Source organism: Notamacropus eugenii, chromosome 4 (assembly GCF_028372415.1).
Source record: "Notamacropus eugenii isolate mMacEug1 chromosome 4, mMacEug1.pri_v2, whole genome shotgun sequence".
In the NCBI taxonomy this organism is placed as follows: domain Eukaryota; kingdom Metazoa; phylum Chordata; class Mammalia; order Diprotodontia; family Macropodidae; genus Notamacropus; species Notamacropus eugenii.
Genome location: NC_092875.1, coordinates 12,254,794 through 12,270,411, shown reverse-complemented (window position 1 = coordinate 12,270,411; position 15,618 = coordinate 12,254,794). Strand labels below are relative to the sequence as shown.

The 15,618-nt window shown below is 55.1% G+C and overlaps 1 protein-coding gene across 1 annotated transcript; it reads right to left on the bottom strand.

Moving 5' to 3' along the window:
- Positions 1-2,701: 2,701 nt before the first annotated feature.
- On the bottom strand, positions 2,702-12,144 carry SLC25A1 (solute carrier family 25 member 1). The gene is made up of 10 exons (XM_072599826.1): positions 12,036-12,144; positions 10,466-10,670; positions 8,272-8,379; positions 7,125-7,224; positions 6,493-6,631; positions 5,717-5,801; positions 5,533-5,637; positions 5,275-5,390; positions 3,930-4,003; positions 2,702-3,845 (listed from the first exon to the last, which is right to left on the bottom strand). The coding sequence occupies exons 1-10, from the start codon at positions 12,063-12,065 to the stop codon at positions 3,731-3,733; spliced, it is 1,077 nt and encodes a 358-aa protein (XP_072455927.1). The 5' UTR covers positions 12,066-12,144; the 3' UTR covers positions 2,702-3,730.
- Positions 12,145-15,618: the final 3,474 nt, after the last annotated feature.

The following is a 15,618-nucleotide window of genomic DNA, read 5'->3' as shown; positions in this document are numbered from 1 at the left end:
CCACCTCCAACTCTCCATGGCCCCATTTGTCCATGGGGTTTTCTAGGCAGACATACTGGACTGGTTTACCATTTCCTTCTCTACTGTGTACCCATTTTATAGATGGGAAACTGAGACAAATAAGGGTTAAGTGACTTGCCCAGGGTCACACAGCTAGTGTCAGACTGTATTTGAACTCAGATCATCCTGACCCTAGGCCTTGTGCTCTGTACCACGGAGCTGCCTGCTTAACCTGGTGAGTCATTGGTATTAGACCTCTCCAAGGTCCTCTCCCAGCTCCAGATCTATTCTGGAGCAAGGATTTGTTGTCCCCAGCTTAGAGAAGAGGAAACTGAGTTGCCCAAGGCTAGTGTCAGAGCAGTTCTTTGGACTCCGGATCTTTTCTTTTTGTATTTTAAAATGAGGCTAGCCTTTATTCCACCCCACAGAACATGTAGAAGGGACGAGAGGGCTTGCAGGACCTGGTGAGTAGGTACCAAACAACATATCCTGTGTCTCCCTTGGAAGGAACTAGATTGGGGACAGGGTAGGGAGCCATCAAGGTAGCCTTGACATTCGGGCAAGATTCTGCCTTTGGTCCTTCCCAAGGACCTGGTGCCTTTATTACTCCTAGAAGTCAAAAGCTGATTGCCCTTCCTAACTTCATATCCTGGAGCATGCCTCCCCCCAAAATTTCTGTTTTACCTGAAGTTCTCATTGGCATGGTTGTGTCATTCACTCGGACAGCATTAGGCTCTCCCTCCCCTGAGTCTCCTTAAAAAGAGGGCCTGGACTTGTTTCACCATCACATCTTCAGGCTTAGCACAGAAGTGGGCACATAATAGGTATGCATTGGCAAGTGTCTGTAGATTTGAAATGTGTCAGCATAGGCTTGTGCCACCTCTTGTCAGGGACAGTAGGATTCGAGATTGATAGCCCAAAGGGACCCTGAAGGCCTAATCTGACCTCATTTTACACATGAGGAGCCTGAGACCCAGGGAAGGGGATTGTATGTGCCTAGAGTCACATAGATCAGTAAGTGGAAGAACCAGGGGTAGAACACAGGTCCTCTGACTCTAGAGCCACATCTGTCAGTCAATAAACATTTATTAAAGTACCTACTGTGTGCCAGGAGGGCAGCAAAATGCCTCAGTGGATAGCCTGCCAAGCCTGGAGTCAGGAAGCCCAATTTCAAATCTGGCTTCAGACATTTCCTAGCTATGTTACCCTGGGCAAGTCACTTCACCCTCTTTACCTCAGTTTCCTCATGGGTCATATGAGCTTGATAAGGAAATGGCAAACCACTCTTAAGTATCTTTGCCAAGCAGACCCCAAATGGGGTCACAGAGTCAGACGTGACTGAAAACCACTAAACAACAATGTGCCAGCCACTGCACAAAGTGCTTGGCATACAAGCAGTATTTCTTCCACCGAACCCCACTTCTCCCTGGGTATGTGCACAAAAGACAATCCAGGAGGGAGCCTGAGACCTAACCCTGCTGGGGCCATTTCCCACCCCCAACTTGAGCATGCCTAGGGTCCTGTTCCCACTCCCCCAAGAGGTGCCCCATGGGCTGAGCCGGATGCCTTGCTGGTACGGCCAGCATTCCCAGAGTTATGAAGGCAAGTCTGGAGCCAGTCTCAGAGCTAGAAACAGCCTTGGTCTCTGCAATCCTGCTTCCTGGCACCAAGGAGGATCATGGGAGTAAGTGGTTTATGATGGAGATAGAGCTGTACAAAGATCCTCCTACTGTGGAGGGGAACTCACCTCTTGAAGACTGCATTCCGGTTAGTTTGAATCATTTGAGAGACTGTTTCATCATAGCGAGTCTAAATCAGCCTTGGCAACTGTTTCCCCTGGTCCTATCCTCTGGAGTCCAACAGACACATCTCACCAACAGACGCTGCCCTCATGCTCGCTGAGTCTTCTTCAGGTTAAATGTTCCCCTTTCATTGGAGGGCCCTCCCACACCATGGACCCCAGCCATTTCCTGCACTGCTTAGCCCCGCCTGGCATTCACTCAGCCCCAGCCCCCCCAGGACCTGCTCACTGTTCTGCTCCACTCTCTCCTGGGCTGGAGAAAGCCAAAACTTGGCAGCCTCTCCAGGGTATAACATTCAAGGCCCGCTGGACTGACTTAAATCCAAAGCCACTTTTCCTCAGAAGTCTGTCAAATCAATTGATCAATAAGTGTTTATTAAGCATCTACTGTATACCAGGCACTGAACTAAGTGCTGGAGATACAAAGACAGATATCCTTGCTCAGGGAGCTCACATTCTATTGGGAAGAGGGTGTATCCTCATCTGTACTTGAGGAAGCACCTCAGAGTGCCCCATCGAGGGCCCAACCCACTGTCCCAGGTTGCCTCTACTTCTCCAGCTGTTCCCAGACTCACCAAACTCCTGGGTGAGCTTCCGCTATCCCTGCTGGGCTCATCCCCAACTCCCCTGTGCTTTTGCCAGTCTCATCCCCATTCTGAGCCTCAGTCTGCTCCTCTGTAAAATGAGAGGGTTGCACTCCATACATCTCTAGGCTTGAAGACCCTCTAGTTTTGACTCCTAGAATCTCTTTATTAGCCTGATGCCCTGGTCCTGCCTTAGCCAAGAATCCTCCAGTGTCTACCTCATGGATCCTGAAGGTAGGAAAGTCAGAGGTCTGATAAGAAGGGTCACATTGCCCAGCCTCCAGACCCCCCTTTTACATCTCACACAGACAAAATGGCCATTGACACCAGTTTCCGGTTTATTCTGTCATCTGGGTGTGGTTGGAAAACCTGAGAGAGCATCAGGAAGTGGACTTGGGGTTGTAGGTCCAGGCCCCATTGTAGAGACTGGGGACCCAATCTGCTTCCCCCTTCTCCCCCTACCACACACAGACCTTGGTCCCATGATGTGTGGTTCAAGCTGGCCCCCACCAACCCAGAGTGATGGGGACTCCCACAGGCCCAAGGTAAGGGCACCGATGGCTTTGGGGGTCATCCAGTGAGGCTGGACCCCCAGAGGCAGCTTTGGTGTGTGGAGTAGCGAGGTGAGGGGCTGGGATATCTCTTCTCCTTGTCTCTTGAGCAAGGCCCAGGAAAAGAGAAGGATTTGGTCCTGGGGAGCATCCCCAACCACCACCAGGCGCAGAAACTCAGGTGGGGGTCCCCCATCTCCCTGGGGGAAATCCCCTGCCTCCTCCCCAGCGAGGCCTGTAGCTTAAAAGGCACGGGGTTATTGGTGGTTGTGGTAGATGGGGGTAGAGCCGGCAGTGGACACACACACACACACACACACACACTAGACAGACACAAGGATACACACAAAACATGTAACACAGAATACAGATACAACATAGAAAACACAGGACAAGATCTGTTTGGCACAAATCACACTGGAATCATAAGAGCCTAGAGGCAGAGGGGGGAGCTTGACTCTGCCCTGGGATCTCAGAAGATAGTGGGGCCTGAGGGGAGGAGGCCAAAGGGTTGGTGCATAAAGGCCGGCCCAGCCAAACCTCTGCTCTACTCACAGTGGGGGTGGGAGGGAGGGCCAGGGGAGGCCCTTCCCTGGGAAGCCTAGGCTCACAGTCCCCCATCTGCCATGGGCCCTGGCAGGGATGGGGCTCTTGGGGACAGGTTGGGCGGGGGGGCCTGAGGGCCCACCCCAACACAGCGCTGGTCTCTCCTCCACCCGCTGGCCTCTCCTCCGCCTGCTGATCTCTCCTCCGCCGGCTCCTGGGCCTCAGGGCTGAGCAGCAGTAGCCCCGCTTCAGTCTGTCTTCCACACTTTGTTGAGAAGTTTGACCACTTCATCATAGATGACGAAGACGATGGCCACGTCCAAGCAGACCCGGCCCAGGCGGGGCACGGTACCTTTGTAGAAGCTGGAAGCCAGGAGGAAGAGGAGGGCAGGTGAGTGGGGGCCTCTCTCCCTCCCCTCCCCAGCAGCCTCGGGGGCCCCCACTCACGCCTTGAGCCCCTCATGCTTCATGATCTGATAGCCGCAGTCCCACGTACTCTTGTACTTATGCGCTTCCAAGCCCTGTAAGGGAAAGGAGGAGGCCTTAGAGACCTCAGAGGCCAGGACTGCCTGACCTGCATTTAGGTTTTAAAAAATCTTCAGATCACTGGATTTTCATACACTTTTGAAATCTTTTGTGTTTTATTTTATGCATTTATCTTTTTTTTGAGGCAATTGGGATTAAGTGACTTGCCCAAGGTCACACAAGTTTCTGAGGCTGGATTTGAACTCAGGCCTTCCTGACTACAGGACTGGTGCTCTGTCCACTGTACCACCTGGCTGTCCTTATTCCATGCATTTAAACTTAACCCATGCCTGGCATAGAGAAGGTACTGACTAAATGCTCTGCCAGACAGGGGTTCCTGACACCCACAAAGGCTCTTATAGAGGAGGAAAGTGAGGCCCAGAGGGATAACAGGACAAATGGGGAGAGCACTGGGGACCTTCAGAGCGCTGAAAACCTGCTTAGGCCCCCTGGCTGGGGAGTGGCAGGATGGAAACTGGAACTCAGGGCTTCTGTCTCTATGCTTTCCCTGGGCACAGATTGCCAAGAAATGCAGAGACTAAGGGCTGCTCCAGTCCAGGCTCTCAATGCTCAAAGGGAAGCGGGCATGCAGTGCCCTTGTCTTCTATGAAATTAAGAAGAGCAGGTGCAGCATCTCCCCAGTAACTCATGGGGGAATGTGGGATCATCTGCTTTCTTTCTGTGGGCCTCAGTTTTCCCCCCTATGAAATGAAGCCAAGCCCTGCCTTCCTTCCTTCCCTCTGTCCCTCCACTGGCTCCACTGCCAGACTCGGACCATCTCTTGCATTTCTCCATCCACCTACCATTCTCCAGCCCCCATCCCACTGGATGAAGCCAACTGGCCTCCCTGCTCTGCTCTGGGCAGTGTCTCTCCTTCATAATCCCAATTTTCTACATGGCTTCCACAGCCAATCTCCTCACTCTTCTGCTCCAAAAATGCTAGTGGGTCCTCACTGCCTCAACAATAAAGTATGGACTCCTGACTTGGGCATTCAAGGCCCCCCCACAACATGACGGACACCTCCCTGGCCAGCCTACTTTCTTAATACTCTCCTCATTCTCACCCAAACTTGGCGCCCACAGCAGTCATTCCTGGAATCCACCCTGCCCTGGCCCCTTGCATACAGGAGGCAGGAGTCAACATGTGCTCTATTTAGAGATGTAGGGACCTCAGAGGCTCATGGAGGGAAAAGTCACAGCATTCAGTGGCTGAAACAGGACTTCTTGTAGGATGCTGAATTCTAAATCCGAGGAGCTCTGCTGTTACCTGCATCCGGGTCTTAATCACATCCAGCGGCGTGTTTCCAAAGACACTGGCAGCCCCGGCAATGGCTCCAAATGTCCCAGTCACCAATGGGTTCATGGGCTTGTTGGGGTCATCCCCTATGGAGGACAAAGGGCAGGGGTCTGGTAGGGGTGGGGATTCTGGGCAGAGCTCCAGAAGGGGCAGGAGTCTGCAAGCGGGGCGCGGAATCTAGGCAGGGCTCCAGCAGCGGCAGGGGCCTGACAAAGTTAGGTTCCTTACCTCGGTACCAGTTTCTGAGGGAAGTCATGACAAAGAATCGGATAGCCTGGTTGGAGCCTTGTTTCAGCACAGTGGCAGTGAGGCCCTGGTAGGTACCCTTCAAACCTGGAGGCACCCAAACAAAGGTGATTCATTGGACCTCTCCCCGCCCCTTCCCTTTAGCTTCCCTAGTCCCATCACTGACCTTGTTCTCGGACGATCTCTCTCACGCCATGGAAAAAGCCGCGGTACTTGGGATTGGGAGAACATTGGTCATGGATAAATTTCACCTACAAGAGATGGAGAATGGGACATGATGTTAGGGGTGTTGGGGAGAGTCAAACTGAGGCCAGGGGTGTTTATGCCCACCTTCCCCCCCCCCAGCAGTGTCAAGAGAAAGAGAGGAGAAGGAGGTGGAGAAAACCAGGGCCTGCCCGGGGGGGGGGGGGGGGGGGGGAGGGCCGAAGATGAGACATATAAAGAGAGAGAAGTGAGAAGTCTGCTGGGATAGACAAGGAGACCCCAAGCTGTGAGGGAGGGAGGGAGGGGGGGAGAGAGGGGGAGAGAGGGAGGGAGAGGGAGAGGGGGAGAGAGAGAGAGAGAGAGAGAGAGAGAGAGAGAGAGAGAGAGAAGTGTGTGTGTGTGTGTGTGTGTGTGTGTGTGTGTGTGTGTACTCACACATGAGAGGCAGACAGGAGAGATGAGAGACTCAAAGCAGGTCAAGAGAAAGACCACCCAGAGATCAACAGGGGCCTCAGTTCCAACCTCTGCCCAGACCCAAGTCCCTCTGCCTAGGAGCTCCTCCAGGGCAGAGTAGTCCTGGGGTTCCTTCTCCAAAAAGCTGCTTGGACTCCCTCAGTCCCAGGGGGTTTGCCTCTTCAAATGAGCCAGGAAAGGCTATTTAACCCAAGGGGAAAAGCTGTAATGGTGGAATCTCAGGTGCAGGGAGGCCACTGGGTCCCTGGCAGGTGTGGGCCCCACCTTGATGGTCTCCATGGGGCACACGACCACCACAGCCTCAGCCACGCCGGCCCCCAGCCCGCAAAGCAGCCCTCGAGTACTGTCCAGCCGGCCCTGGGCGTCCCGCATGTGGTTACTGAGAAATTCGAATGTCCCAAACCTGGGGGTAGGGGGGTTAGGAATTAGAGTGCCATGCACCAGGACTGGGCTCCCATGTCCCCAGCTGGCCAACCCCTGCCACCAGTGATGCCAGCTCCCATTTTTTGAGTGCCTGAAAGTTTACAAAGAACTTATTTTGGGAAGGAAGTTGGCACCCCATTTAACAGATAAGGAAACTGAGGCTAAGAAAATGAGTGAGTGCCCTGGGTCAGTAGACAGCTAGTGAGGCTGATTGACTCCAGTCCTGTGTCCACAACCAGCCTGGCAGAAGGGAAACAAGTCTAAAGAAAAAGGACTTGGCTTGGGATCCCAACTTAAGTCCGTTCTGGATGGGTGACCTCTAGGGAAATCCTCTATGAGCCTCAGCTCCCACATCTGTAAAATGGGCTATACATGTACGCTACTGCCTCCAAGGGCTATGGTGGGGAGAACCCTGGGCAAACCTCATAGAATAGTGGTCCTGGCATCTCCCTTCTCTCCCGCCGCAGGCTCACCTGACCGCTGCCTTGGGAATGGAGCCATAGAGGAGAGAACTGAGTCCGCGGTAGAGACCCAGGACTCCATGGCTGCGAACTGTCTGCTTCACACAATCCCCTGAGGAGGAAGGCACAAGATCTGGTCAGCTGGGCAAAGGTGCAGAGGCTGGACCCAGCCATGCCCTTAGGTTGCCAAGCCCATCTGCATAATGGGGACAACAGTATTCACAATGCCACTCCCATTTCCCCCGGCTCACATTGTGGGAAAAATAAAATGCCCAGCGCTCAGCTCCTTGGACCCCCGAGTCATGCTCAGCCCTCAGTGATCAAGCTTCCTGGTCTCCCTTCCACTTCTGATCCTGAGCCCTGGTCCTCCATGGCAGGTCGCTGTGTCCTAGGGCCGCCTCTAGACAGAGCCTTCCAGACCAACTCCCTCATTTTACAGTTGAAAAAACTGAGGCCCATGGACTTGCCTAAGATCACCCAGATTGTATGCACCACAGCCACTGTTCCTACCACTCCCCTCTCCAATCTAATCTCCAGAGAGCTGCCAAAGGTCACCCTGCCACTCAGGAGCATCAATGGCCCTCTGTTGCCCCTCCAAGCAAACAGAGACTCCTCTGTTGAAGGGCTTCCCAGCCTGGCTCCAGGCTCCACCCTTTGAGGCTGTCCCTGGGCCCCAGGGTGAGTGACCCCCTCCCACAACAGACTGGGAGCGCCCCAAGGACAAGGACTGTCATCTCCAGTGCCCAGCATGGTTCCTGCCACTCCATATACTTCCAACCCTGGCCTTGTCCTAGCTTTCCTCTGCCCTTTGTTATCTCCCTAGAACATTCCCCTCTCCCCCACCACAGCATGACAGAGGCCACTCTGGGCCTCTTGTCTCTCCCCTTACCCACTCCCCTAGTTTTTCACCTTACTAATGTCCCCTAACCTGGCTCCCTGCCAGCCCATCTCAAAGGTCCTTCCCCTCTCCATGATCCCTCTATCACTGCTCTCTACTCTACCCTCTCAGCTCCCCAGGGCTATCCCTGACTCTCTAGAGCTCAGCTCCCTGCCCTAGTGCCCTCCTCATCCACACCTCCCTGCCCTGGAACCCCCTCATGCCCAGCTCCCTGCCCTGGCACCCCCTCATGCCCAGCTCCCTGCCCTGGTGCCCCCTCACCAATGCCTCGATAGCGAGGGGGGTTGGCTTTCTCATCCAGTTGCAACTGAGTCTTCACATACTCAGTGGGGAAGGTAATGCAGATCTCAATGCCTCCGGCCAAGCCACCTGGGATTGAGGGACACAGTAGTTTGAAGGAGGCCCGGTGCAGGGCTCCAACTCTGCTCTGGCAGGGAGTAGCTTGCCCCAGGCTGTGCCACTCCAGGATGGTGAGGGGGGCAGGGCTCAGGTATGCTAGTTCCTGTACCCCTCCCCCCACAGCCATGGGCCCAGGTCTGCGCTGGGGGGCAGGGTCAAAGGAAAGGCCTTTAGATTTGGAATCTTAGGACCGCTGGGATCCTTGAGTGACCCTAAGGGACTCAGGGGAAGCCCCTTGGCCGGTCTGGGCTGGTTTCCTCCTCTACAAAAGGTGGGGGTGGGGCTGGAGGAGGCCTCCTGAGTAGCCTGACAGGCCAGACTGGGCGGGTTTACACTGCCTCCCTCTACCTGCCCACTGTTCCCCCTCCTCTCCAACAAAAGGGCCTCTCAGCTCAGGGTGGTCTCAAGATAATGAGATTCAAACTGGCTCCCCTCCCAAGCTCGGAGAATAGTTCTAGGGCTGAGTATGAGTGGCGCTGAAGCCCAGATCCCCAGGGACACACCCCCTCCTACTGGGAATCTTCCAAGCCCCTCCCCCAACCCCAAGTCTGGGGAGACATGACTCAGCAAAGGGGTGGGGAGAGCTGGCCCTGAGCCAACCAACGGATCCTGACTTCAGTGCCAGAGATTTCAAAGATCCAACCGTCTCATTCTACAAAGGGGGAAACTGAGGCCCAGAGGCGGCAAGGGGCTGGTCCGAGGCCCAGCTGGCAGAAAGAGGCAGGAGACTGATTAAAACCCATAACTCTTAACTACTCCACATCTAACCAGCTCTGGACCTCCCAGAGAGCGCCTCCCTCTTCCCTAATCCTGGACTTAGGACTCCCCAGTTCTGCTCTCTGCTTAGCCCCAGGGTTGACATTCCGTGGGCAAAGGGTGGTCTCCAGACCCTGGACTTCACTTCCAAATTGAACTGCTTCAGTTTCCCCCTCACCTGAGGCCTCCCTTGATCCAATTCTCTTGGAGGGAGGGGAAAGGAGGAGGGGACAGCTCAGCCAGGACTTTGCCCCTGCAAGTAAGTGCCTGAGCCTGAGGCCTCAAGATGTCTTCTTTAGAAGGGACCCAGGGGCCCAGGTTCCAAGCTAAGCTCTGCCACCACCCACCCTCCCTCCCTCCTCACTAGACTTCTAGAATTTCAGGCAGATGTTAGAGATGAATGAAAGGCACCCAAGACTGACCATCGAGGTAGTAAAATGATCCTGGCTCTGGGGCTGAGAACTTAAGGTCGCTCTTCATTTTACAGAGAAGGCAACTGAGGCTTAGGGAGGGGAAAGAGCTGGACCCAGGCTTTCACTGGTAAGAAGGTGGCTTCACAAATGGGATTTGTAGCCAGGTTCTCTGACTCCAGCTATGATTCCTTCCCCTGGACCTGGCTGCTCCTGCTCATTCTATAGGTTCAGCCCCCTCATTTTACAGGGAAAGAAACTGAGGTCTGGAAAGGGCAAGTTCCTTGCTTCAGGCAGACCCAAGCTTCTGGACCTCCCACTCCATGCACCAGAACCCGGAGACGGACAGAGCACCCCAGGACCCTAGCAGAGACACCTCCACCGGACCAGGGAAGCAAACAAAGGCCCACCCCCATGCAGTCCTCCACACTCTCCCTCACCCCGGGGAGGCTAGTGTTCCTCAGGGACAGATAAGGCAGGGTGGGGGCCAAAGGGGTTCCCGGGGGAAGAGGTGCGTGGGGGAGCCCCCAGGCCCTTCCCCATGCAATCCTACAGACCCCACCCCAACCCGGGAGACCAGAGTCTCCAAGACGAGGTAAGGAAGGGCAGGAGCGAGGGGAGCCCCAGGGGAAGGGGGCGAGAGTGCAGGGGTGCACGGGAGAAGGCACCAAGTTCCTTCCCCATGCAGTCCCTCCCCCACCCCGGGGAGACCAGGGTCTCCCAGGTCCAGGGAAGGCAGGGCAGGAGCCCTCGGGGGAAGGAGGCCCCCATCTCGTGGAGGAGGAGGGTCGGATGGACAGCAGAACTTCCGGGGGGAAGAAGCCCTTCCTCTGGGCCCCAGCTCCGCCTCCGGGGCGGCAGGGGGCTGGCGGCGATGGCGGCGTCCTCACCTGCCAGGATGGCTTTCCCGGGGTGCGTGAGCTTGGCTTTGCCAGCCGGGGCGGCGGCCGCCAGCGGGCGGCCGGGGACCGGGGCGGGGACCATGGTCAGGATCGCGGCCCGAGCGGACGCTTGGCTCGGCGTTCTGGGCTCTCGGGGCCCGCGGCAGGCGGACAGGCCGACTGGCTGGACTCGGGGCGGCGGCAGCGGCGGGCTCTGGGGGGCGGGGGGCGGGGTCTGGCGTCAGGGCCTTGCCCCACCCCCTCCCGCCCCCCGCCTGAGGTCGGACGGCTCCGGCTCCGCCCCGCCGCCTGACCCGGGCTCCTCCCCGTGCCGCCCTCCGGGGCTCGGGTCCGAGGCTCGCCCCCCGCCTGGCCTTTCCTTCCCCACCCTCGGGCCCCTCCGCCGCCTGCCTCGGGCGGCCCCGCGGGCGGGGAGGAGGCCGGGCCTGGCCCGGCGCCCCGGGTCCGCGTTTTCTGCAGCCCCCCACGGCCCCCATCCCTGTGTCTGTTCCTCCCCAGATCAGGGCTTCAGGGCTAGGGCTGCCACGTACTGGAATCTGTATAACCTTAGACAAGTTCCTTTCCTTCCGTGGGCCTCAGTTTCCCCCTCTGTCTAATCTGTCTCTTTTGCAGCTCTGATATTCTCTGTTCTGCCCCTCTGCGCTCTGACATTCCATACTCTATAAGGGCCTTTCCTTTGGGCCTGGGGGTCATCAGGGGAGGCCGGACTGGAACTCAGGTTGGGCTTGGATGACCAAGGGAGGTGAGAAGCAGGCAGCCAGGCAACAGTGCAGTGTGTGTGCCGTGCTGTGAACTAGGCACATGGGGGGACCCACTTGCCTTCAGGCCATTCCCTGGCTTTTCTCCATCTTCAGATCCGTCTCTGACCCCCTTCCTTCTCCCTGTGACTCACCAGAGCCCAGGCTTTGCTAGGACCCATTCCAAAGACTTTCCCTTTTCTTTTGCTGCCCCTCCCAGCCCTCCCCCCTCAATGGCTCCTCCTTTTGGGCCAAATCCCCCCACTGCTCCTCCTCTGGCTGCCAGTTATCTCCCTCTGACTCCCTCTTTCCTGCTGGGGCTTTACTGTGTTCTCACCAAGGCCATCCTTCTGTTTCCCAGAAGGTCCAGCCCCCGCATTTTACAGGGAAGGAAACTGAGGCCTGGAAAGGGCAAGTCCCTTGCTCTAGGAATAAGTGGCAGACTCAGAATTGGAAATACAAGTGGGACCTCCCACTCATGCACCAGAACCTGGAGAGGGACAGGGCACCCCGGGACCCTGGCAGAGACACCTCCACCGGACCAGGGAAGCAAACAAAGGCCCATCCCCATGCAGTCCTACACACTCTCCCTCACTCCGGGGGAGGCTAGTGTCCCCCAGGGAAAGATAAGGCAGGGCTGGGGCCAAAGGGAGTCCCCAGGGGAAGAGGTGCGTGGGGGAGCCCCCCAGCCCCTTCCCCTTGCGATCCTACAGACCCCACCCCACCCCAAGGTCCCTGAGACATGGGAGGAACATCCCAAGTCCATAATGTCCAGAATTCCCAAGGATCTCCCCCACATCTGACAATGGAAGGGCCTCTACCTCCTCACTCCCCTTTGGGACGGTGTCCATTCTCGGTTCCCTTACGCCAGCTCCACATCATCTTCCACCCACGGTCTCTGGCCCTACCTTCCAGGGCCAAGCTATCTTCCAAGTGGCTCTTAATGTAATTATTAAATAGTAGTTGTTTCTCTTTTACCCAGGAACCCTAAGGGTCTTCCCCTCCCAGTTTCTTTCTTTCTTTCTTTCTTTTTTTTTTTTTTTATTAAAGGGGCCATCCCTTGAGTAACTACTTAATCAAGTCTATTCATTGAATGGGACTACACTAGGCCCCTGCCTAAGGGCTTTTCTGGACCTTCCCGGCTTAAGAGTGATTGTCAGTAGTAACTGTTGCTGTTTCCCTCTCAGCCGGCTGTCTTTCTTTTTCTTTGCCTCATTAAAGGGGCCTTGCCCTGGCTACTTCTTAAGCAGGCCTATTCAATGAATGGGTGTTGCCTCACCCTAAAGGAGTACCTGCATAGACCTTGGCCTACAGGGGCCAAGGTCTCCCAGTGCATCCTGGGCCATCTCAAGTCACCCTGATAAATATCTGGTCACTGGACCCAAATGGCTCAGGAGAAGAAAGTGAGGTTGGTGACCTTGCACAGCCCTCCCTCACTCAAATCAAAGTCAACTGCAAGTCATGTCATCATCTTGATGTCATGGTCCTCTTTGAGAATGAAAGACAAACACAGCAATTGCTTGAAGAGAGCTAATCATACTTTCTTCCCTTCCTTTCTTAAAGCCTGGATTTCCCCATGTGGCCCAGGCTGGATGTATAGGGATAGCCCTCCATCCCACTCTCCTCGGCCTGGGAGATGCTGCACTTCTGAGCTGGGTGGATCAAAGCCAAGCTTCGGGCCTCGGGCTCCCAGGGGCTCGACGACATGATAAAACTGAATGGAGTGAGGCCGGCCCAGCCCTTGGTGCCCCATCCTCCCAGGGAGCTGGGGTTAAATGCCCAGAACCCCTAACCTCCCAGCTCCACACAGCCTGCTCCCCAGCTGAACCACATGGCTTCCAACCGGGTCATTTTCCCTTGGCCTCATGTGTCCCCATCATCTGTCTCCCTCCTCTCCAATTCATGGCTGCTAAACTTCAGGCCTGACTGTGTCGCCCCAGGTCAGAAGCCCTAGGGGCTTCCTAGGATCCCTAGGAACAAATACAGACTCTTCTAGTTAGCATTTCAAACCGTTCACAATCTGGCAGCAGGAGGTCCGTAGACCCTCAGTCCCAGCCCTGCAGACCTGTTTATATACTATATTCTAATCTCTGTGCCTTTGCACAGGCCATCCCTAATGTCTGGAATGCCCTCCCTCGGTCTCCTCCTCTGAGAACCCTTGGCTCAAATGCAAGCTCCTAGGGGCTGCCTATCCGGAACGAGCACCTGGGGCTCTTGACAATGACATTGTATCTACTTGGGATATACATTGTATTTATGTCTGCATACTTGTTTCTCTCCAAAGACAATGTCAGCTGTCTGAGGACTGGGACTGTTTTCCGTTCCCACCCACTGCTTAGAGCAAAGCTCTCTCGGCTCCCAAGGGCTGATGGGATTGAAGCCCCCCCTTGTTGTTTCCCCTGACCAGGTGACTGCTGAACCCGCCCAGGGAGGAGCAGCCATGAGGGATGGGGCACGCAGGGCTTGGGGGTAGGAAGACCTAAGTCTGAATTCTACCTCGGACACTTAGCGGCTTTATGACCTTGGTCGAGGTACTTTCCCTCTCAGTTTCTTGCTCTGTAAAATGGGGGTAACAGTGGAACCTGCTTCACAGGATTGTAGCTTGAGATAATATATGTAAAGTGCTATAGAGCTGCTTAGGGCTGGTGGTTGGTTTGTTTACGCCAAAATCAGTCACATCCAAGGAGGAGGGAATGAATGTCTCTTGCTGGCTCAGCCCTTGACCTTGGGTTGGAGTGTCCTGAGGTCCAAATTCCCTGCTATCTCAGGAAAATTCTATGGTCTGCGAAACTGGGGTCCAATGCTCCTGCCAAGCTGGCCTGCTGTGTGTGTGTGTGTGTGTGTGTAAGGGATCACTGCATTTCCACAACTCACAGGCCACTATGAACCCTCCCAGCCCCTCTAGCCTCCCAGTACAATTCAGTTCAATCCAGAATTCCAGAATCTATAGTTTGAAGCTGACCTAAAGCCCTCATTTGTGTGTGTGTGTGTCTAGTTTTCCTTTTACTGCCAAGGAAACTGAGGTTCAGAGCATCACAGACAAATCACTTGCCAAAGCTACATCAGATCAGATCAGAAGTAGCAGAGGTCAAATCTGAACCCATGCCTTAGGATTTTAAATTTGGAGGCTAGAAGGGAGGGAACCCAGAGTCCTAGGTCTCGAGTTCCACTACCCTTATTCCCTAGTTGGGGGGAGAGGCACATCACATTCACCAGTCTGGGTCACCGTTGAGCATACTCACCAGCAGAGCTGTGTGATGTTGGGGGAGTAACTTGCCCTCTCTGAAGTTGTAATCTAACTTGTAAAGGAGTCTTGGGTTAACAGAATCCTGTTTTCCCATGATCTCTTATCAGGGCAGAGGCAGGAATGGTACTTTTAGCCCCTGCATCAGCCAGAACCAACTGCCTCCTGAATCAGGCCTTGTAGCCCACGGGAGTACCAGGGATCCCGAGGTTCAGCCTCTCGTGTAGCAGGTGCAGGAGGGTGAGGGTCAGTCAGCCATGACGGGTGCCAGAAGACCTCAGCACCAAGCCTGGTACTGAGCCCTTCAGGCTGCTGGATGCTCAGACTACAGAGTACTGCCCCAAGTCAGACTGAGGGCCCTTTCTGACTGCTTCAGCCCCCTTCTCCTACTGGCTTGTTCCACTGAGACAAAGGTCAGATGGGCTGTCCTTTTCTTATTCAAGAGGCTGAACGATCTTTTCCTAAGGGGAAATGGGGCCTGATTTTGGCTCAGCTTTTGTTGTTTGTGGTAGCTTCAAAGGAGCTAAAAGGAAGCGAATGTTCTGTTTTCTGAGGCTCCCAGTAGTAAGCAATAAAAAGGATTTGAACACAGAGCTCTCTCCCTTAGTCCCTTAGATAATGTCGCTTCCCGGGAAGGGGCTGGGGGCTTCCCCCAGAGGCCACAAAAAGGAAGCCTGGAGCAGTCAAATGTGTATTCTCAGATCCCTCAGGGGCAGGAGCGTGTGGCAGGCAGGTGGACACATTGGGCAGACTCCCCGAAGGACCTTCATTCTCTGGGAAACAGACCCAGGACCACGGGGCTTGCATCTGCCTGGCAGGCTGCTTTCCCAGCTGCCCTCAGGCTGATCTGAGTTTCTGCTGATGCCCACATGAGGGACCTGGAGAGACACAGAGAATATGTGTGAACTAAATCTCTCCATGGGATATTGGAAATGACTAAGAATCATTTAAAACAGCAAAACAGCAGCAGCCACCAAATGATGGCTGGAATGCCAGCAGGCCTCCAGAGAGGCCCAGACAGCACTGCCCTATCCCCCATGTACCCCTTCTTAGCAGAGGTGAGGATGGCAGACTTTTATAGGCCAGGTTGGCTGGCCTTGCAGAACTTTCTCCTCTTTTTTTCTGTTATTGAGGCATGGTTCTCTGGGCAGGGGAGAAAG